At 38.5% G+C, this 24,327-nt stretch overlaps 1 protein-coding gene and 1 long non-coding RNA gene across 2 annotated transcripts; one reads left to right on the top strand and one right to left on the bottom strand.

The window, feature by feature from the left end:
• Positions 1 to 2,754: 2,754 nt before the first annotated feature.
• On the bottom strand, positions 2,755 to 11,769 carry LOC138368203 (uncharacterized). Its single transcript, XR_011229534.1, has 3 exons — positions 11,651 to 11,769; positions 6,679 to 6,743; positions 2,755 to 3,572 (listed from the first exon to the last, which is right to left on the bottom strand). It is a non-coding gene; the product is annotated as an uncharacterized lncRNA (long non-coding RNA).
• LOC123761653 (uncharacterized) lies at positions 11,546 to 23,051 on the top strand. The gene is made up of 5 exons (XM_045747729.2): positions 11,546 to 11,791; positions 17,479 to 17,678; positions 18,001 to 18,127; positions 18,901 to 19,034; positions 20,780 to 23,051. Exons 1-5 carry the CDS (start codon positions 11,722 to 11,724, stop codon positions 21,299 to 21,301), a joined length of 1,053 nt encoding a protein of 350 aa, XP_045603685.2. The 5' UTR covers positions 11,546 to 11,721; the 3' UTR covers positions 21,302 to 23,051.
• The last annotated feature ends 1,276 nt before the right edge of the window (positions 23,052 to 24,327 follow it).

Here is a 24,327-nt window from a genome sequence, read left to right as displayed (position 1 = left end):
TGTGAATGACGATCATGAAATAACATCATTACTCAACGAATTAATTAAATCAAGAAAAGCATTCTCTAAATATAAAATTTATAATTATTTAATTCAATTTGTTTATTCATTGCTAAGTATATATTTATATTTAACCTCGTTAACGATATTCGATATTCAGATATATTATTATTTACATAAGAAAATAGTAATACTAATAATACTGATCATTAGAATATATATATATATATATATATATATATATATATATATATATATATATATATATATATATGATATATATATATATATGATATATATATATATATGATATATATATATATGATATATATATATATGATATATATATATGATATATATATATATATATGATATATATATATATGATATATATATATATATGATATATATATGATATATATATATGATATATATATGATATATATATATGATATATATATGATATATATATGATATATATATATGATATATATATATGATATATATATGATATATATATGATATATATATATATATGATATATATATATGATATATATATATATATATGATATATATATATGATATATATATATATATGATATATATATATGATATATATATATATGATATATATCATATATATATATATATGATATATATATATATATGATATATATATATATGATATATATATGATATATATATATATGATATATATATATATGATATATATATATGATATATATATATGATATATATATATGATATATATATATATATATATATATCATATATATATGATATATATATATATGATATATATATATGATATATATATATATATATATATATATATATATCATATATATATATGATATATATGATATATATATATGATATATATCATATATATATATATCATATATATATCATATATATATATCATATATATATATATATCATATATATATATCATATATATATATATCATATATATATATATATCATATATATATATCATATATATATATATATATATATATATATATATATGTCGTACCTAGTAGCCAGAACGCACTTATCAGCCTACAATGCAAGGCCCGATTTGCCTAATAAGCCAAGTTTTCATGAATTAATGTTTTTTCGACAACCTAACCTACCTAACCTAACCTAACTTAACTTTTTCGGCTACCTAACCTAACCTAACCTATAAAGACAGGTTAGGTTAGGTTAGGTAGGGTTGGTTAGGTTCGGTCATATATCTACATTAATTTTAATTCCAATAAAAAAAAATTGACCTCATACATAATGAAATGGGTAGCTTTATCATTTCATAAGAAAAAAAATTGAGAAAACATATTAATTCATGAAAACTTGGCTTATTAGGCAAATCGGGCCATGCATAGTAGGCTGAGAAGTGCGTTCTGGCTACTAGGTACGACATATATATATATATATATATATATATATATATATATATATATATATATATATATATATATATATATATATATATATATATATATATATATATGTCGTACCTAGTAGCCAGAACGCACTTCTCAGCCTACTATGCAAGGCCCAATTTGCCTAATAAGCCAAGTTTTCATGAATTAATTGTTTTTCGACTACCTAACCTACCTAACCTAACCTAACCTAACTTTTTCGGCTGCCTAACCGAACCTAACCTATGAAGATAGGTTAGATTAGGTTAGGTAGGGTTGGCTAGGTTCGGTTATATATCAATGTTAATTTTAACTCCAATAAAAAAAATTGACCTCATACATAATGAAATGGGTAGCTTTATCATTTCATAAGAAAAAATTTAGAGAAAATATATTAATTTAGGAAAACTTGGCTTATTAGGCAAATCGGGCCTTGCATAGTAGGCTGAAAAGTGCGTTCTGGCTACTAGGTACGACATTATATATATATATATATATATATATATATATATATATATATATATATATATATATATATATATATATATATATATATATATATGAGTGGACTCCATATTCATGAAAGTTTATGGATACTTTTTTTATTAATACATGAGGTACATCTGTAGGAGAAGAAAATATCAGTGTTCATATATCAAAATATATATATATATATATATATATATATATATATGATATATATATATGATATATATATGATATATATATATATATATATATATATATCATATATATATATATATATATATATATATATATATATATATATATACACATATATATACATATATCCCATTTAGGGTGATTGACAGCCCTAGATTATGTTTTTTTCCTATATGTTGGATTTATGTGAGTTGTACATTATCTCTGTGTTGACTGGATAACAATACCTGGAGCAAAGATTTAGTGTCGGTATGGATGATGACATCATATAAATTATTCTCAATTGTATAGTTTATGGCCTGCTTCAGGGCATATAATTCTGTCTGCAATGTTGAGCACCCACTATTCATGCTCAAGTAAGCTTCATGAGAAAACGCCATGCCATTACAACTATATAACACTTGGAAGGGGTCAGGATAAGGATTTGGGATAGGACGGGGGGACGGAATGGTGCCCAACCTCTTGGTCGGTCGGGGGATTGAACGTCGACCTGTGTGATATTGCCGTAAAGCAAGATCGTCTCTTAATGTCAAGTTCAAGTAAGTTTATTGAGAAAAAGGAAGAACATCTCAAAAGGATAGAGTAGCTTAGGCTATTTCTACCCTGGTCTATATAAGGTCCCTCAAGGGGCTCACAAACCCTTACAGTATACAATTATTAATTATATTCTATATTACACATTCCAATGGTAATCACATGGCTTACTGTGAGATCTCTTAGTGATTATGCTGCCCCTGGTAACCAGTAGTCTCAGGAGACTATGGAGTGGCGCTCTGGTTGACGGTCTGGAGTAGCCTCTCCAGAACCCATAACCCCTGCCATGTATTGTTTTAGTAAAGGCAGACTAAACAAGTTGGAGAAGATACAAAATGAAGTCATGAGAATAATCCCAAGATTATTCTCATGACCCAAGAAATACTATTACTGACATAATGATGATATGATTGCACTTGCAGAGTATTGGGGATAAAATTTCAGAGATAAATGAAGCTTCGGCTATTAGACTAATGAGAGGTGAGGGAGCTGATGAATTAATCCTCTCACTTCGAAAGGTGGGAAGAAATGAATAATGCATGTGAAAGCATACTAAGATCCTTATGTTCTAATGTTACAAAGCATGATTAACAATTAACATGGCAGACCGTCAACATTTTCCACCACACTGGGTTGAACACTGCCATCATTAGTGGATAGTTCATTTTCCTAAGACTCTTCCATCTGTAATACGCCATAGCGAATTTTTCGAGAGCTTCAATCCTCTTGTCCAACTTTTTGAGGTATTCCAAGATCTGTGTGCCAACCGACCGCAGAGTCCGCGACGCTGCACTTCTGGACTCTCCTTGTTCATCCTTCATCTAAGTCACTCGTTCACAACTTTCTAAAGCGCTCCAAGACGCACTCTTCCGCGACCACGCCTGGGTCGCGGTCGATATCATGAGCTCTACGTCCAGTCCAAGTGGTTGAGAGAGAGATGAGTAGGAAGAAATGAGGAAAGAACTTAACAATAATGAAAATACTACAATTGTCAGAAAAATGTATAAGCTGAGGGGATATATTTATACAGAGAAGATGGACATTTTTTGCAATCACTGAAACATAGATAAATATGCAATTAATTGCCAAGTATTGAATCATTTTACAAAAGTTTTTGTTTTTGTAGTTTATTGGGCGCTCCATGCCCATCGTGTGGGCGGTAGTGGGCCTCATGCCCATCGTGTGGGCGGTAGTGGGCCTCATGCCCATCGTGTGGGTGGTAGTGGGCCTCATGCCCATCCTGTGGGTGGTAGTGGGCCTCATGCCCATCCTGTGGGTGGTAGTGGGCCTCATGCCCATCCTGTGAGTGGTAGTGGACCCCATACCCATACCGTGGGCGGTAATGGACTCCATACCCATCCTGCGGGCAGTAGTGGAACCCATAACCCTCCTGTGGGCGGTAGTAAACTCCATCCATACCCCTCGTGAAGCCGGTAGCGCAAAAAGGATAGAGGCATATAATGAGCTCGGGAACTAAACCCCAAAATTCATTTAGCTAAGGGGAGCAGTAGTAGGTATCCTGCATCCTAAATGGACACTTATTAAGTATTGACTTGAAAAGGATGCCTCGAAACATCTCAAGTCTTTCGTCTCATGTCACATGTGTGAGTTCGAAGTAATTGTAACTTATTTTTCGGCGTTGTGGTCGTTGTTAGGGGAGCTGGTCGTAGTAAAGGCGGTTGTAGTAGTTGTGGGAGTAGTTATCTTTATATTAACAACAGAAAAACAAGTTACAATTACTTCGCAGGCAACAAATAACTTAAGTCACACATGTGACATTAAACGGAAGTGTTGGGACGTTTCGAGACGTCCTTATCAAGTCAAGACTTAATAAGTGTCCAAGGCGGTCCAAAACGTTGTGTTACTTTCATAATTCAGTCTGTAGGGGACAGGCAGCCAGTGTATATGGACATGTTAGGTTTATATCGAGGTCAAAGGTCGAACTACTGACCCTTTCCCAGGATGCAACCCCACAACAAACTCCTGGGTACCTGTTTACTGCTAGGTGAACTGTGGCATTACTACTACAACTACCACCACAACTATTAACACGATCACACGTACTACCACCACAATAACTACCACCACCACCACAATTGTATCCACCAACAAAAAACTGTTACCATCATCATCAGAGCTACTTCCACCATCATAACCACCACCACAACTACCACTATAACAACTGCTTTCATCACCACAACTACTGTCTCAATTGCTACGACTACCACTACCACCCACCTGCTACAGAAGAGTTAAGGGAGACATGAACACCACCTATAAATTTATCAAAGGAATTGACAGGGTAGATAAAGATAAAACTATTTAGCACAGGTGATACGCGAATAAGGGGACGCAGGTGGAAACTTGGTACCCAAATGAGCCACAGGGACGTTAGAAAGAACTTTTTAAGTGTCAGAGTAGTTAACAAATAGAATCACTTCAGGCCGGTGTGGAACAGTTCTCTTTGAGTCTGGCCATTTACTGTATGGTTATTTACAGCCATTTATTCATATATACATACATACACACATATATATATGAGTTTACTTATACTACTACCACAACTATAACTACCATCACCACCGTTATCTTTCACCGAATGTCTCTGTTCACCTAGCAGTAAACAGGTACCTAGTAGTGGGACAACTGTTGTGGCTTGCATCCTGAGGAAGGTCACCAGTATTTTCCTCTTCTCCGACTATTGGAACCAAACCATAATTAAGATGAAGCAAACCAACTATTTCTTGTTAAGTGTCCCGTGTATTTTTTTAGAGAGAACAGAAGGCCGCATATGTAGCTCCGTTTTCTGCTTCGGAATTACTGTAGCTTGGGTTGAAGTATTTTTATGATATATTTATGTACAAGAAAAGTTTGATGGCAGAGTTTACATTTGATCATATATACATCAGCAGGAGATGTAAACTCGTAAAGATAGCCGAGCCTAAGCCGAGTAATGGTAAAAAATCTTTATAGTCTACTGATTTAAATTTAAATTTTGCCCCGAGGGGCGAGTTTATTGGGCAGCGCCACTCATCTTATGAGTGAACATACCGCCATAGCAGAATGTACAACACTCCCCAATAGGAAGAAAACCCGCTGGGTTGTTCATCCTGTCACTTGTACCCAGATCTTACTGGATTAGTTGGGTTAGTATTTTTTTCCATTACTGTGTTCAAGTCTTACCTTACAAAGATAACTAACGATGGCAAATATTGTATGTGTACACACTTTAGATACGATTGCCGTGGACAGGAAGTGAACGAGATTTCGGCAGCTGAGGACAAACATATATAGCTCTTGCGTAACAGGATGTTTGTACAACGCAGCTGCTTTGATGCTTAGCATCATTATATTATAATTTATTTTGTTCGAGGAGTTATTTAATAAAGAAAATTAAGTATATTCAACTATAAGATTTACTCACGTTCACCTGAAGAGAACCCAAGCGACGCACGCCCCAAACCAGTCATCTCGTTACGGGCTATTCATGCCCGTGCCACCTCTTGGGTGGCTTAATCTTTATCAATCAGTCACAAGTACAAAGTACAAGTACTTTAAAGTACACAAGTACTTTATCTCAGCCACAAGTACAAAGAACGTGGGAAAACCCCACCATATAGACCCAGCAAAGGCCTCATTAAAACAGAAAATGAGAAGATTTACTTAGAATTTCTGAGCCTGGCTGTTCTAATTCACCATCAAACTCAAGAGGACTTTAACCACTATTCCCGGCCTTAGAAATTCATTAAAACTAGAAACACAAGAAAACTTAAAATCGGACTACCTTCAAACCTGCTTAATTTAGAAACTATACCTGTGATCGATCTAGAACCCATTGATAATGTGACGATGTGTATTGAATTTTGCAACTAGCTCATCAAGATTGTAACTTGCTTAGCTAAATGAATTGTGAGGTTCAGTCCCTGAGCCCATTATGTGCCTCTGTAACCTTTTTCCACCGCCCACAAGATGGGTATGGGGTGCATAATAAATGAACTAAACTACCCACAAACCTGTCACGATGTGTGCAGAGTCCTACATATAACTGACAATATCACCAGCCTCCCCTCCTTCCTTCCTGCAAGGAAGGTGCACCTCCTCCCTTTCTGCGGGAGGAGGTGCGTCAGCTTAAAGAACAACGAGAAGTAACGAAGGAGGAGACCAGCAGTAAAGGGACCTCGTCTTGGAGAGTTGTGAAAGACAGGGGCCTTAAGAAGACTTTGATAAAGCCGCCTTCAAACGCCATAGCAACCTCTAATTCATTTGACGTTTTGGAGGACGAGTGCTGTGGAGAGACTGTGGATCGCGCAAAAGGGAAAGCAACGAAGAGAAAGGAAGCGCAGGCCCCTCAGAGGGTAAAGGAAGTACCTAAGCAAACATTAGTTGTGGGAGATTCCCAGATAAGGTATTTGGATAGAACGTTTTGTGCTAGAGATAGGGGGAACAGGTTAAGGGTTTGCTATCCCGGAGCTGGCATTGGTGATATTATAAACAACATGAATGATATTATGGCTGGTAATGGGAACAATCCCATTATTTGCATTAGCGTGGGAGGAAATGATGTTGGCAGAGTTAGGAGTGAGGAACTGATTCAGAGGTATAAAACCGCCATTGAGTTAGTTAGGAGCAAGGGAGGAATCCCGATCATATGTGGCATTCTTCCAAGAAAGGGAGTGGGAAATGAATGGATATCGAGGGCACTTGGTGTCAATTGCCGGCTGGAAAGATATTGCAAATCAAATGCAATATCTTTCATAGACAACTGGGAACACTTCTATGGAAGAAATGAAATGTATGCTCGTGATGGGGTGCATCTATCGAGAGCTGGGGTTGTTGCTGTTGCGAACTCGTTAGAAGAAGTGGTTAGAGGTGTTTGTTTGGGTTTAAACTGTTAGTAGATAGAGGTATGGGAATTGATTTGGAGGAAGGAGGTAATAAAAGTATGTGTTTGTGGGAGAAAGGAATTGGCAAAACGACCAGGGAAAGAGAAGGTCCGCAAAATAACAATTCACTTAGGGTATATTACACTAACAGTAGAAGTCTAAGAAATAAAATTAACGAATTAAATGCTCTTGTCTGCACAGAAAAAATAGATATTATTGCACTTACCGAAACGTGGATGAATGTAGAAAATAGAGAACTATTAGCTGAATATCAAATATATGGATTTAAACTATTTCACACAGATAGATATATTAGACGAGGAGGTGGAGTAGCCATATATGTTAGGGACAATTTGAAATGTAGTCTCAAAGAGGGAATCAAAACAGAGCCACACACAGAAACTATTTGGATTGAATTAAACGAAAAAGCTAATAATATTATAATAGGAGTAATATATAGGCCACCAAATTTAGACAGAATGGAAGCAAAGCATCTATGGGATGAAATATCTAGAGCATCTAGATCTAACAGTATTTATGTCATGGGTGACTTTAATTTTAGCGGAATAAACTGGTTGAACAAAACAGGGAATAGTGAAGCAGAAGATTTTCTAGAATTAATTGACGATTGCTTTCTTACGCAACACATTAAGGAACCAACACGGGAAAATAATATTTTAGATTTAGTGTTAACTAACAGGGAAACGCAAATAAATGACATCGAAATAGGGAGTGAGCTAGGGAGCAGTGATCACAAAGAAATCAGATTTAGCATAGAATGGAATAGACCAGTAGGAGAAAATTCTGTTAAAGTGCCAGATTTTCGAAAAGCTGATTTTAATAGCCTAAGAAATTTTTTGGGTCAAATTGATTGGAAAGTCTTGGGTATGGGGTGTGGGCCGGTCTTGGTGCGAGACATGAACCCAGCGATAGGTGACTTATGGGGATTTCGATGTGGATTCAATATATAACTTATTTAAGAATATTCTAAACAAAGCACAGGAACGTAGTATACCATACAAATTGAATAGATCGAATACTAATGACCCAAAGTGGATAACAAAGAATTTGAAGAACCTTATAGGTAAAAAGAGAGCTTGGTACAAAAGGATTAAAAATGGGGAGGTCACTTTAGAACAGGAATTCGTACAACTGGTTAGAAATGTTAAAAAAGAGATAAGGAAAGCAAAAAGAAACTATGAAGTTCGCATAGCAGGGCAAGCAAAGACAAATCCTAAAGGGTTTTTTCAGTTATATCGTACTAAGACTAGGGAAAGGATAGGTCCATTAAAAACTGAGACAGGTCAAATAACAGATAGTGATGAAGAGATGAGTAGTATTTTTAATAAATATTTTGTATCTGTATTTACTAAAGAGGAACTTAACAATATGCCTTCAGCCGAACAAGTCTATGTGGGTGGGGACGAGGACAGGTTGACGAGTTTAACAGTTACCAGGGAGGATGTTCTTAAACAAATAGTAAAACTCAAACCAAACAAATCCCCAGGGCCGGATGAAGTGTTTGCCAGGGTGCTTAAAGAATGCAAAGAGGAGCTTTGTGACCCACTGTCAACCATATTTAATAAATCAATAGAGTCAGGCAGAGTTCCGGAGTTTTGGAAAGTTGCTAATGTGATACCAGTTTTTAAGAAAGGAGATAGATCACTTGCGTCTAACTATCGACCAATTAGCCTAACGTCTATTGTGGGAAAGTTACTCGAATCTATAATAGCAAATAAAATTCGTCTTCATCTTGAAAAACATAAATTAATAATTGAGTCGCAACATGGTTTTATAAATGGCCGTTCATGTTTAACAAATTTGTTATCTTTTTATTCTAGCATTGTTGAGGCAGTTGATAGTGGTAAGGATTGCGATGTTGTATACCTTGACTTTAGCAAAGCTTTTGATACAGTGCCACATGAAAGACTGATTAAAAAGATAGAGTCTCATGGTATTGGGGGTGCTATATTAAGCTGGATTAGGGCATGGCTATACCAAAGGAAACAGAGAGTTAGTATAAATGGAATCAAGTCAGAGTGGGAAAATGTTGTAAGTGGAGTGCCTCAAGGCTCTGTCCTGGGACCTCTGTTGTTTATAATATATATAAATGATTTAGATTCAGGTTTGAGTAGCAACATTTGCAAATTTGCCGATGATACGAAAATCGGTAGGGAAATTAATTCGGAGGAGGACTCACTATCACTTCAAGTTGATCTAGATAGGGTTTTGAAATGGTCAAAGGATTGGCAGATGCAGTTTAATGCTGATAAATGTAAAGTTCTGAGGTTAGGTAATGATGATAGAGTTACAAGATACGAGCTAGATGGTGTTGTGATTGCGAAGTCGGATTGCGAAAGGGATCTGGGAGTTATGATTAGTAAGAATTTAAAACAAAAGGATCAATGCATAAATGTTCGTAATAAGGCAAATCGGACACTTGGATTTATTAATCGCAGCGTTAGTAACAAGACACCTGGTGTGGTTCTCAAGCTATATCTTGCTCTAGTTAGGCCCCATTTAGATTATGCAGTTCAGTTTTGGTCGCCATATTATAGAATGGATATAAATTCACTTGAACGTGTCCAGCATAGGATGACTAAGTTAATTCCCCAAATTAGAAATCTTTCATATGAAGAAAGATTAACAAAGCTTAAGTTGCATTCACTGGAAAGGCGAAGAGTTAGGGGTGACATGATAGAGGTTTACAAGTGGATGAATGGACATAACCGGGGGGATATTAATAGGGTATTAAAAGTATCAACACAGGACAGAACACGAAACAATGGGTATAAATTGGATAAGTTTAGATTTAGGAAAGACTTGGGTAAATACTGGTTCAGTAACAGGGTTGTTGATTTGTGGAACCAATTGCCGCGTAACATTGTGGAGGTGGGGTCCCTCGATTGTTTCAAGCACGGGTTGGACAAGTATATGAGTGGGATTGGGTGGTTATAGAATAGGAGCTGCCTCGCATGGGCCAATAGGCCTTCTGCAGTTACCTTTGTTCTTATGTTCTTATGTTCTTAAGGAATTGTTTAAATTAACAAAACAATTCTACCCACACTGTTGCATTAAACATCATTCGGATGTCACACAGATCAAGCATAAACCTCAGTAGTGATTTTACGTTTTGTTAACCTCTCTACAAGCAAAATTCCCTATTGACTGTTTTTGAACCCCAAAAATCCTCCTCTATCCATCCTTATCTTCCCTTTAATCAAGACTCAAGAAGCGACTTTAATGATTTAATATTCTTGTAACTTAATATTAGTTTCGTTTGGAGTTACTCTTGACGGTATTAATTAATTTTGGGGTTGGGTTCCTAAACACATTGTCATGTCTTAACTTTTTTCAACTACCGCCCATAGAATTGGTATGGGGTGTATAATAAATGAACTAAACTGATCAACCAGCAGGTATGCGTTTGTCCTGAACGTAATAGTAAACTAAAGTAAACTAAAGTAAACTGTAGTCGCGACGAGGATCCAGAGACTCAGTTTATATACACCGAGAAGCGGTGAGAACCTCTTGGTGTATATATTTATCTGCAACTTAATATAATATAAATTAAATGAGATATATAAAAACTAAGGCACTATACCGGAAGCTCGGGTATACAGGTAACTTTGTACATAAGATGGTTCACCAATGTATATAGAATAAAACCTATCTATCCTTACCCAAACCAGCAAAATATAACCTAATCTAATCAAATTCAACCCATCCCAACATAACTCTTGCCTAGCCTAACGATATGTTCCAGCCCATTCTCCTAAAATTATAGTACTTTAGCAACTGTTTGGTCGAGCGTACCAATATGTACTATTAGACCGAGATGTTCACGTTTCACAGTATAAATATCTAGAATGCTATCTGGGCTAATTCGGTAATACAAAACGTGAACTTTTAGCGGTTCAACAGTACTCATTTTAGGAGAATGGGGCCGATATATTCAGGTTTAAACAATTAGAAAACGAACAATGCGTGAAACGCCAGTGAACGATGTGAGCGTCGTCTAAGCTAAACTGAAAGAGGCAAAGCGCGGCTCGTGGTTCTTCAGTGTGGTAGTGGAGTGCCAGTTGGGAGGAGCGTCACTCACTTGTCAATCTGAAGGTCACTGATCCAAGAGTGTCAGTAGATACAGAAGTCAGGTGTTGGACTGATTCAGCCATGTTAAGGTCCACCGTACTCCTGTTGTTGGTCTACCTCCAACGCCTGTCAGCCAAGGAGTCATACAGAGGTAAATTCTCAACCCGTCCTCGACTCAAGTCCATTACATCCAGCGGTCGACTCCACAGATGCATTCATAAATTTTAACATGCTCTTTATTCAAAACGGGAATTTTCTCAAATATAAATAAATATTATAATATATTAGCATATTGTGCATATATAGGCATAGGTTTAGGTTAGGTTAAGTGTTTAGGTTCTGTTTGCGATTATTTGTATTTGTAGTACGTGGGTTTACATTTACAGCGTTGTGGTTTGAACACAATTCGTCAGTGAAGCACGTGTTCCGGAAGTGTTCGAAAGTCATCAGTTGTGAGTCGTGTGTAAACCGTTTTTCATTCATAAACAGCTGGGGTTTGGTGAGTGCATGGAATCACTTTTGGGTCTTTGTTTGGAGGACGGGCTGAAATTCTTAACTTGACGTGAGCACCCAGCGTCGGGTTGACGCAGTGAAAAACTGGATCGGAGCCCAGAGGCTTAAGGGCTCTCGAGGCTCAGAGACCCTGAGACTTTGAGAGGCTCGAGGCAATGAGAGGTTCAGAAGCTCCGAGGCTCACAGAGACCCTGAGGTGCTAAGGTATGTGAGGTTCAATGAGCTCCGAAGCTCAGAGAGCCCGAAGGCTCAGAGTGGCCCCAAGGCTTAGGTGCCTCGAGGCTCAGAGACTCAACCCCGAGGCCCCCAAGGCTTAGGTATCTAGGGGTCAGAATCCTTAAGCGTTAAGTCTCAGGGGTTATCGAGGTTCAGATAGGCTCCAAGGCTCAAATGCCTTGGAGCCTATCTGAACTGAGAAAAAAAGGTCTTGAAACTTTATAGGGCTCATTCTAATTTTTAGTCCGTGAATACTGGATCCGGCTTTATGTTCCAGTAACCTTCATGTTACGTACATAAGTAAATCCTTTCGTAACAAGCAGTTAAATTCTCCTTTGGCACTCACAGATAAAAAACCCTCCCAAGGAGGTGAGGAAGGACAGTACCAAGACTGGATCTGGGGCTTCCCAGTTCTTGGGGTTTTCTGCCAGATTACTCAGAATATCCGGTCTTTGGAGTCCTCTTTCTGAATTTTTGTTGGGCTAGTTTTATTTTTCATTTTTTTTAATATTAGTCATTAGTCTTATGAAGATTCAGTTGAGTTTAAGCAAGTTTCTCAAATGTGAGCCTATCTTATCATTGGCTATCAGATACTTTCTTTACATCTCTAGTTGTAATGTGGTTATTTAGGAATGCTTTCTACAACATCATGTCAGCTTATGTGTTAGGAAGACCTACGGCTTCTAAAATCAAATAGCTTCGCTGAGAACGGAATATTGTACTCTATATAACAGCTAAATCTGGTTAACCAGACCACACACTAGAAGTTGAAGGGACGACGACGTTTCGGTCCGTCCTGGACCATTCTCTGGTCTGGTCAACATACTTCAGCCACGTTTTTGTGACTCATCGCCTGCAAATCTGGTTAATATTATTTTCTCAAACATAATGTAAAATAAAGTATGGCGATAGGCGGCAGTTCCTTGGCATGTGCCTGCCTCTGCCTGGTTTAGACATAATGCAGATAGCAGTTTCAATTGTTTCGGAGACGTGGCTTATTGCCTGGATTGTCTTTAATATTGTAGCGGGGGATTGAAGGTAATTCCTTGGAAGGATTTCTATTTGACTGGAGGTGATGCCTGAAGTATTTGGAGCTTCTTAAAAAAAGAACCCTTTTTCGGTTATAACCTTGCTTGCTTGACTATGTTTGATTGGTACTGCAAAGAATGATCCTTAGTTAGCACCGTAGTGTCTATGATGGGTGTGCTATGAAGACTGGCCACATTTCCTTGTATCAATGTGTTGACAGTCTAGAGGTGCTGTTTGCTAAAGGTCTGCTCTTGATCTCCAAGAGGATTTACTCCTAGACTATTCCCAAGTACGTGGAACATTTTTCAAGTTATGACCGCCCTACCGAAGGCCTGAAGGACTAGGTTTGTTGGCCTGCCTGTGCTCGTTCACCCGGCTCACTCATTTTGGTATTATCTCATGGTTCACTTATTTTTGTCGGTTGGGTTTGATATACGGTATACCATTGTGAGGGACAGGAAGCTTGTTAGGGTTATAGAGGTCTCTGTAGCCAAGTGTGAGGCTATCTGTCGAATGTTCACTATTGGGTGAACATGTTGGCTTCTAACATGCGGCCTTGTGTAGTGTTCACAAGCTGGTCTGTGACGTTGCTTCCTTATTTTCTAGTTAGATTGGGGGATCACCATTAAGGAATTCCTGGTATGGGTCATAAATGAGCGAATTTACTTTGATACGAGGAACAGCGATGTGAGAGGCGATGATTTGCAGTGATTCTTGCATGCGACACGTTACCCGTTACTGCAATGGAATCAAAACTAACAAAGCAAAATTATTTGCCTAAATATGCCTATTTGTGCCTTAACTCTGATATAAGTTAGACTAGGCCTAAATAAATTAGTGTATATACCCACATGTTACATTAACGTATATATTATATTATCACTCCAGCGCATTGACGTATAGGCTTATTGGTTATGGCTTCAAATATAGATCGTTCACAATCTATAAAACAAAATGTCTGTTTAATAATAATAATTCATTGTGTCGGGGGACAGGAAGCCAGAGTGTATTCATACGTGTTAGCCTTATATCGAGGTCATCCACCCCAAGGTGGAATTACTGACCCCGTCCAGGATGCCCGCCCCACAACAAGCTCACTAACTCCTGAGTTAATCAGCTCACTTACTGCTAGGTGAACAGGTGCATTATGTGATAGGAAATGCACCCAACCCTTTCTGTCCCGCCCGGGATTCGAACACAGAATTATCGATTGTGAGTCGAGAACGAACCCGACTGTACTACCGGACCTTTTACCGGGTTTGTGTGTATGTAAGAAGTAGGTCAGGCACTTGGAGCTAGTCTCACTCAACTTTTAAATATAATACAAGGGGATTATATGAGTGTCATAAACCAGTAGGGGTCAGCCCCAGTGCCATACTTGAAGAAATATCGTCCTCTTAATTGACCAAAATTTTCAATTTTCAAAATTTGCAACACTTTCGCGCTGTCAGCAAACAGAAAATTAACTAGAGCAATGTGATCTCAGCGTTTCGGGGGATCGAGCGGCAACACTGAAAAGTGTATACTCTTTTCACTGTGCTGACCTTAATTTTCGATGTAGATAATTCATTTTTGTACCAATGTGTTCGCAATAGAATGTTCTAGAAGAACATATGTATAAAATGTCACACAAGAATGCGTTAGACCGGCACCAAATAAAGAAACTACATCGATTACACTCGTCCTGTCAACAATACAATAGTTTTACCACGAAGATACAATACAATGCCGTTCTCCTAAATAGGCTATGTGGCTATTAGAGAAAACGTAAATTTCATGGCAAACATGTTCATACTATCCCCAAGTCGATCGGAAAAGAATTGAATTTTATAGAAATATTTTTTCATCAGACTTAAAAATACGTCCGTCGGTCAAAATCAAGAGAAAAATAGTGGACCCAATTTTGGGTCCGGAAAGGAGGATTAAATTAATTAAAGCAATTTTCATGAAAACTGAAATAAAATCATGTTGTAAAAACCGTAGAGATTTTCATCCTTACACCCCCCGTCCAAACACTCAGGTCCGATAGGAGAGAAATTACTGAAGCACAACGGCCTGAAAACACCACTATAAAGAGCTATGTTTTTTCAGATCCGAAACTTATGAAGTACAAAACGTGGAGCAGACTGTGCGACACAGTGGTTGCCAGGATCAGGTTGGGTTACCGTTACCTGTGGCAGGTGGCTACAGGTGACGGGTCGCCCAATCCTGAGCACTCCAGGTGCAAACTCTATGAGCAGGAATTGGGTCATGACCTCCCACACTACATCGCTGAATGTCCAGTTATTAGGCCTTTCAGACCCACCGGCATGAGGTACCTGGAGCTTTGCAATTACTTTATTCACTCTCGTGTTCTTGAGAATATCCTCATAATGCACCAAAAAGTTTGCCAGTGCAGACACCTGAACATTTGGGCGTGTATGACTAACCATTCTGCGAGATGGGGACTTTTAGTATCACTGCTACAATATTCACTCTTGTGTTGATGATATTCCTCATAATGCACCCGGAGTCTGCCAGTGCAGACTACTGATCAGAAAGCCCTCTATGATTACCATGCTGTATTATAGGGATTTTCTGCATCACATAACTAGCTCTTGACATACTCTCTGTAACCCTTCGTATTGTCTACTGTAGCCACATAATGCAGATATAACTAAATATGTCAATAACAAGTTTACTCTGGTGAGATGAAGGGTGTTGGGAGGGGAGGAGGAGGTAAAGAGGGGGTAGGGGATACTGGGGGAGAGGTGAGAGAAGGGGGAAGATTGGTTGAGAGGGGGAGACTGGGAGAGAGTGGTGTTGGGTTAGAAAGGTCGAAGGGGAGCAGGGAGAGGGGAGGGAGGGAAGACACACCCGGGTGCGGCCCCGTAACCAATTTAGTATAAACATTTAAATACTGGTATATGAAATATTTAACAATGCACCTCATTTTAGATCAGTTATCTTTAGTAAATAGACGCTATACAAGTTGTGATCCTTCGCGTTTTTCACCATCATTGTGTCAGCTACCACAAACTTGTACACAGAGAATTGTGATACTAGTGCGAGAGTAATCACACTAGTTGTGTGATCAATCACACTAGTTGTGTGATCACAGAAGCCTCTCAGGAAATCCTTCTGTGTTCAGTAGAACTCCAAGTTACAATCCTTATTACCATGCCGTGGTCTAGTTGACTTGGGCGTGTGCGTGGGAATACCCACCGCATAGGTTCGAGCCCTCATCACAGCTCCTGCGGATTTTCTCAGACTTGTCAACGCACCCTGTCCTCAGGAGCATCCCCAACGTCACTAAACTGATGCACTAAATTATCTAACCTAACAGAGGACCCACGAATAGAAAACGACATATCACGTAAATTTTGCCAGCCGCTATGATTATTAGAACATCAGTTTCTGGCCTTAGGGGATTTATACGTAAAAATGCGATATGCTGTTCGAGAGGATGAGTTGAGTAGTCACGAAAAAATGGGAAATTCAGAAATCCAGGTAACAGCGAGTTGGGCGCCTGTTGTCAAGTTGCCCCAGTGTCGGGGGCAGTTTGGCTTATAGAGGTCCAAGGAACTAAGAGCTGTTCGTCCGGCCACCCAACCAGTCATTATCCAAACCCATCGTTATTTAACTGTCAAAGTGACGTGCACTTCGAGGGAGCATATGTTTGCCGTTGCCAGGTGTTTGACACAGGCGAGTGTCAAACTGGAGTCCCTGTCTTGCCAGCCCTCAGCCCTTGCCAGCCCTGGCTCACCTTGTTCCTATTGTCCTAAGTTTATATATTAACAGTTTCTCAGCTAAATTTTATATACGCATAATTTTCTCATATGAAATTTGTCATGTATACAAATTCATAGTGACAAACAACCATTTTAAACTTGGGATTAAAATAATTATAAAATTTATTTGACATATATAAGGTATTCATTAGGCTTCTCGGGGAAGGGGGCGGGTCTAAATTCCACAACAATATTGTTTTTACCGCAATATTTATATTTTTGTATTTATTGCCTTATTAAATCAAATGGATTAGTTACAAATAAAGGGTTAAAGTAAATGGCTATAAATTATTCAAACATTAATTTACAGGGAGGTGTGAAACGACTCCGTATCACTCCTCGGTGTACTCCCTGTCTTGGGAGAGCGCCCCCGGGGACCAGCAGGTGTACAAGGCCAGCTCCAGCGTCCCCTTCACCCTGACTGTGGTCGCCTGCGACACCGTCAGGACCTTTCAGGCTATACACAACCATGTTTGGTATATAAACATCACTTTGCGGTTCGGAAGTCAGGTGAGCGTTTTCGATTGCAGTGGTGGTTGTGGTGGTAGTGGAGATGACTGTTGTGGTGTTGGTTGTGGTAGTGGAGATGACTGGTGGTGGTGGTGGTGGTAGTGGAGATGACTGTTGGTGGTTGTGGTAGTGGAAATGACTGGTTGTGGTAGTGGAGATGACTGTTGGTGTTGATGAACTTTGCTAGTAGCCTTAAGAGGAGTTCGGCAGCTTCCCTAATGATCCATCGTGAGATCCTGTCAGGTACCACAACTTTTTGTGTTGTCAAGTCCCTGCCGCTGTGTGTGTTTCTATAAATTTTAATTATTACCTATATTTTCAGAAAGAGAGCATCATCGAGATAGAGAGCAACACAATACATTGTTCTCTCGGCAGAAGTTCAATGAAGATCACCGTGCCCAATATCATTGGTCAGAGTGTCGTCACCTTACGTCGCATTCAACCTCTGGGTGAGAGAGAGAGCAAGCTTTAGTGAATCAGGAAGGCCAGAGATAATGGCAGCCTTCCTCTGGTCTAGACACAAGCAAGCGACAGGCAACTGTGAGGACGCTAAAGCTAGGATGGCCAGCGCGCTTTGCATTGACATCCTAACCCAGACATACTTTGCTTTTCAAATTTGTCACTGACCCTCTGACCATGAAAGCTTGAACTCGATCAGCTTACTTTAATATTTTGACTATGAAAGCCTGAACTTGATCAGCTTATCTTGATGCTCTGATCATGAAAGCCTGAACTTAGCAAGATTACTGATTTCTGACCATGAAAGCCTAAGCTTGATCAGTTTACCCTGACACTCTGATCATGAAAGCCTGAACTTGATTAGCTTACCTTGACCCTTTGACCACAAAAGCTTGAATTGTTCAAATGACCTTGACCATTTGACGTTGAAAGCTTGAACTTGACATCTGTTAAGTGCGACTAGTCAAATCACTTAGCAACACACGAAAACAGTCTACCCAAAAACTTCACTAAAGCTGTCACAAAGATTCACACAAAAATAGTATTAATTGGAAAATCACTGGTAATTGTGAAAATATATCCAACCAAATAATAATAAATAATAATAATAATAAAGTTTTTAAAAATAATTATAATAATAATAATACAATTTTTAAAAATAATAATACTAATTTAAATAATAATACTAATTTTACATTATGCGTATTTATTTAATAAGTAATAACATGAGAGTAGGAATGGTGATAAGTGTTGGTTGTTGCAGAGATGTGTCCAACGGTAGTGTTGCAAGTGCACAGTGACTCGACCAGCGGGTACCTGGTGTTGGGGGTGATGCTGTGTGTGGCCGTCGCTCTCGGCTTGTGTGGCTGCCTCTGCACTCTCCTCCTTCGCCTTCGGGTCAGTCACTCTTGTTGTTATAGATTCAGCTACTCGGAACAAGTTCCAAGTAGCACGGGCTATGGTGAGCCCGTAACTTACCTGGCACAGGAGCGGGACAAGTAGCACGGGCTATGGTGAGCCCGTAACTTACCTGGCACAGGAGCGGGACAAGTAGCACGGGCTATGGTGAGCCCGTGGTGGACTTACCTGGCACAGGAACGGTGCTGAATGTGTTGAAAAAAAAATGCAGTCACTCTACTTATTGATGAAGATTAAGCCACCCAAGAGGTGGCACGGGCATGAATAGCCCGTAAAGTCACTCCGCCTTATGTTGCTCACTCTTTTGCACCCGAGTCAGGTTCCCGGACAGAGGGAGAGGTTTGGGCACGTTTCCATAAACCTGATGCCTCTGTTCACCTAGATCCTATGTTTCCTGGAATACGACGAAGAATAGTTGTTACAAACAAGTACCCATTTTACTGTTGAGTTAAACAGAGGCTACAGTTAAGGATTTGCGCCCAGTAAATCCTCCCCGGCCAGGATACGAACCCAGGACAAAGCGCTCGCGGAACGCCAGGCGAGTGTCTTACCACTACACCACGGAGACTGGCAATGTGTACCTCTAGATATCTAGTTTGGTCTCATGTTCCGTTTCGTAGGGAGGAGGGGGGTGTCCAGGATGTGGTGGAATACACCACAATGGCCCGTGGAAACATCGTATTCAAAGCATTTATTATTATTATTATTTTCTACCTCAGACGTGGCCACACATTTATAATGCTAACCAGCATATATACATTTTATTCTGTCCTCCGTGCATAGTGTTAAAGCTCTGTTAAACATATAGTTCAGAGATTTATTGAACAATCTGTGGTCGATTGTAGTACTTTTTCAATGTTAATCTATCCTAGTAATGCTAATCTAAATGCTGACCTAACTTACAAATATAAATACACAGATTTACATGTCCTACATAAACCGTGTTCGAGGCGACTTTTACATAGTTTCATTAATGTGCGTTTACAAAGGTGAAATCCTATGATTCTTAAATGCTATCCTTTTGTGTGAGAATTTCGCATTTGCTGATATTTGCTTTTTCGTGTGAGTCACGTGTGTCAGGCCAGGGGTTATATGAGTCACGTGTGTCAGGCCAGGGGGTTATATGAGTCACGTGTGTCAGGCCAGGGGTTATATGAGCCACGTGTGTCAGGCCAGGGGTTATATGAGCCACGTGTGTCAGGCCAGGGGTTATATGAGCCACGTGTGTCAGGCCAGGGGGTTATATGAGCCACGTGTGTCAGGCCAGGGGGTTATATAAGCCACGTGTGTCAGGCCAGGGGGTTATATGAGCCACGTGTGTCAGGCCAGGGGGTTATATGAGCCAATGATACTAGACAATCTGTTATATAAACTCACAGATCTTTCTCTTTTGGTGTATGAGGAAGTCGTCCGCTTTCCATCCCCCATTCCGTTCAAATGGTCTTCCTGCTCCCTCCCACATTCTCATTACTTTGTATATATCTGAGTTGAAGTTCCCATTCCTGAAGCTTTTTACAATCCTCATGTGTTGTGACTATTCGTACATTTTTCACCTTAAAATAATACGATTATGTCAACTTACACATTCGGGTCATATACGTTTATTAACAATATTGTATGATTTGGAATGAATGTGACACAAATATATTGTCAACAGCACTTAGACAAAACCTGCGTTTGTTTACAAATTTTTATTTAGTTCAATGCCCTGCATTTGTTTTCAGAAACGTTTGGCAAGTAACACCCGTGTACAGGCGGACCTCAACTTGTCACCTCTGTCATGCCCCAGGAAAACTGAAGTCATATCAACTGCCACACACCCACAACGTCAACCGTCCACCTGTCCGACAACCCTGCTTGGCTCCTCCGCTCAAGAACATTATACACAGCAACAGCCCACGCTGTCTACTGAACCATTTGTAGACCACGTCTACGAGGTGGTAGATGAGTACCGTGTCAGCCCGTGCCCTCGTTACGAGAACATAGGCTCCCCGTTCCTGAATACCCCCTATGTAAACTTTGCCATTGCCAACGAAAATCAGACAAGCTGGACACCACCAAAGCACATTCCTTCATATGTGGAGCCTGAAGACATCCATCCGCTAAAGCTGGCGCTCTACAAAGCCACAGTAGCAAAAGAATATCAAGATCGTTTGAAAAAAGAAAAAGAACGGCAAGCAGAAGCGATAAATAGACTGCACAGGGAATTGAAAGTAAAAAACGCAATGAAGAAAATGAGAAAATGAACTCGAATATATATATATATATTCCATCCCATTCCGGAATATATATATATATATATATATATATATATATATATATATATATATATATATATATATATATATATATATATATATATATATATATATATATATATATATATATATATATATATATATATATATGGCAGTCATCATTGAATAAGACTGCATTTTCTGTTGATTATTTTCTTGTTTAGGGCATCTATCCCTCTAACTAGTGCTCTTACATGTTTGCATCTTGGTTTAATTGGAAGATGATTTCTCCAAATGTCATCTTTGCTAGAGGTAAACTAAAATAATAATTTAACTGCAGAATGTATTACACTAATTATAAATTTACACAACGTTTCGAGCATACATGGTTCATTCTCAAGTGACGGGACTGTACGTTGTTGTTGTTATTCAGCTACTCTGAACAAAAAGTTCCATGTAGCACGGGCTATGGTGAGCCCGTAATTGGAGGCCCTTTGGAACCAATATCTTAAAAGTGTCATTAGATGAGAACTCCTGGATGGATTTAAAGAAAGTAGAACAGTGCAAACTAGAACTAGCAGGTCCATTGTTCATCACAATGAAATGTGTGAAATAAAACATGTGTATGGAGCATGTAACAAAGTCAGTAGACTAACAGATGTTGTCACAGCTCGTATAAGACTTGGCTACAAGCATCTCTGGCAATTCGGCTTGTATAGGGATCTAGATGAAGTAAAGTGTAAAGTGTGTGGACAAAGACAGGGACACACACTCGAACACTATATCTTGGATTGTAGTAAAATTGAGCCATTTAGAGATAAATCTAAGCTCACTCTGTATGATATGGCAACGTATCTTATTGCCATGGATAAATTACCTGAAATCCTTGCACTGTATCCATATTTCGCTTCCAGTAGATAAACGACATGAGATTAAGAAACAAATAGTGTATTGTGAAGACTAATAATAAACAGAAGCTCTCCTATGACTCTGTAATATCCCCATTGGTCAAACTATTATGTATTAGCGATAAGACCTACCATTAATGTATAATGACTTACTGTAAATACATAGCTCTTGAAATAGAACATTCTCTGTAACTAGCTGACATTGTAACTATAAGGTGTGAAGGATAGATGAAATTGTTTACGTAATAATCTAAGATGAGGTCTGATAAAGACCTTTTGTGCCCTCTGTAATGCTTTTTGCGCTACCGCTCACAGGATGGGTATGGGGTGCACAATAAACTAGCCGCCTCCGGCGACAACAATCAATATAGGCGCCTGTCAGTCTAGTTGGTGCTGGTGTGGGATTTGGAGGGTGGGATGGTGTCCAGGCGGGAGCGGGAGAGCCCGGGACATCCTATCACGGTGTCAGATACAATCCAATTCAATTTCTATCTTTATTATGCACCCCATACTCATCCCGTGGGCGGTGGTGGAAAGAGTTACAGCGGCACATAATGGGTTCAGGAACTGAGCCCCCATAGTTCGTTTAACTAAGCAAGTGACAATCTTTTGACGCTAGTTAAAGACACACACCAAATCTACTCATCTTCCTCACACACTCACCGCATCTGCCCATCTTTACCTCAACGCCGCGTGTACGAATTTATCTTGTCACGTCCCAGGTACTTAAACTGATCAACTACTCATAGTGGTAATTTTCCCCATTTTCCCATTTAGAAGAGGGAAAAGTGGAGAAATACAGCTCCATTGATAACATTTATATTGTTACAAATTAAATTATTATTTACTCATTGGTATTATTAATTAATCCTTGGTATTATTATTAATTATTCCTTGGTATTTTTACTAATTAAAGCTTGGTATTATTACTAATTAATTTAATCATCTCTCTCTCTCTCTCTCTCTCTCTCTCTCTCTCTCTCTCTCTCTCTCTCTCTCTCTCTCTCTCTCTCTCTCTCTCTCTCTCTCTCTCTCTCTCTCACTCACATATATCAACAAGTCATACAAATTATATGCATGTAGAAAATACTGGAGTGCCAGGTCCCAAATCTACACAGTAAAATAACAACATACTGGAATGTACGATATGAAAAAAAATGCAGAATAGAACCAGTGAAGAGCAGGAGGTGCCATAGACACAATCAGAGAACACTATGTAAACATCAGTATATATATATATATATATATATATATATATATATATATATATATATATATATATATATATATATATATATATATATATGTCGTACCTAGTAGCCAGAACTCACTTCTCAGCCTACTATTCAAGGCCCGATTTGCCTAATAAGCCAAGTTTTCCTGAATTAATATATTTACCATAATTTTTTTCTTATGAAATGATAAAGCAACCCTTTTCTCTATGTATGAGGTCAATTTTTTTTTTATTGGAGTTAAAATTAACGTAGATATATGACCGAACCTAACCAACCCTACCTAACCTAACCTAACCTATATTTATAGGTAAGGTTAGGTTAGGTAGCCAAAAAAAGCTAGGTTAGGTTAGGTTAGGTAGGTTAGGTAGACGAAAAAACATTAATTCATGAAAACTTGGCTTATTAGGCAACTCGGGCCTTGAATAGTAGGCTGAGAAGTGCGTTCTGGCTATTAGGTACGACATATATATATATATATATATATATATATATATATATATATATATATATATATATATATATATATATATATATATATATATATATATATGCAATTGACGATCACTAAACACTGATCATTTGTATGCGGAAAAACCACAAAGAAATGGGAAAGAGAGGTGAACGTTTCGGCCTGTTAAAGCCTTTGTCAACACCAGACTGAAAGTCTGATGTTGACAAAGGCTTTAACGGGCCGAAACGTTCACCTCTCTTTCCCATTTCTTTGTGGATTTTCCGCATATATATATATATATATATATATATATATATATATATATATATATATATATATATATATATAAACCCATGGGACTGTCTACTTAGTATCTATACAAATGAGACCCTTAAGCTAGTTCTGTGGAGTCATCTTCCATTACTCACCTTTACATTTTCC

This window comes from Procambarus clarkii, chromosome 24 (assembly GCF_040958095.1).
Source record: "Procambarus clarkii isolate CNS0578487 chromosome 24, FALCON_Pclarkii_2.0, whole genome shotgun sequence".
Taxonomy (NCBI): domain Eukaryota; kingdom Metazoa; phylum Arthropoda; class Malacostraca; order Decapoda; family Cambaridae; genus Procambarus; species Procambarus clarkii.
The sequence above is the reverse complement of the archived record's forward strand: the minus strand, read 5'-3'. Positions and strand labels throughout refer to the sequence as shown.

Coding starts and splice junctions, on each gene's coding strand:
- LOC123761653 (XM_045747729.2), top strand. CDS start 11,722: ATGTTAAGGTCCACCGTACTCCTGTTGTTGGTCTACCTCCAACGCCTG. Junction 11,792..17,478: donor AGCCAAGGAGTCATACAGAG/GTAAATTCTCAA, acceptor ATTAATTTACAG/GGAGGTGTGAAACGACTCCG. Junction 18,128..18,900: donor ACGTCGCATTCAACCTCTGG/GTGAGAGAGAGA, acceptor TGGTTGTTGCAG/AGATGTGTCCAACGGTAGTG.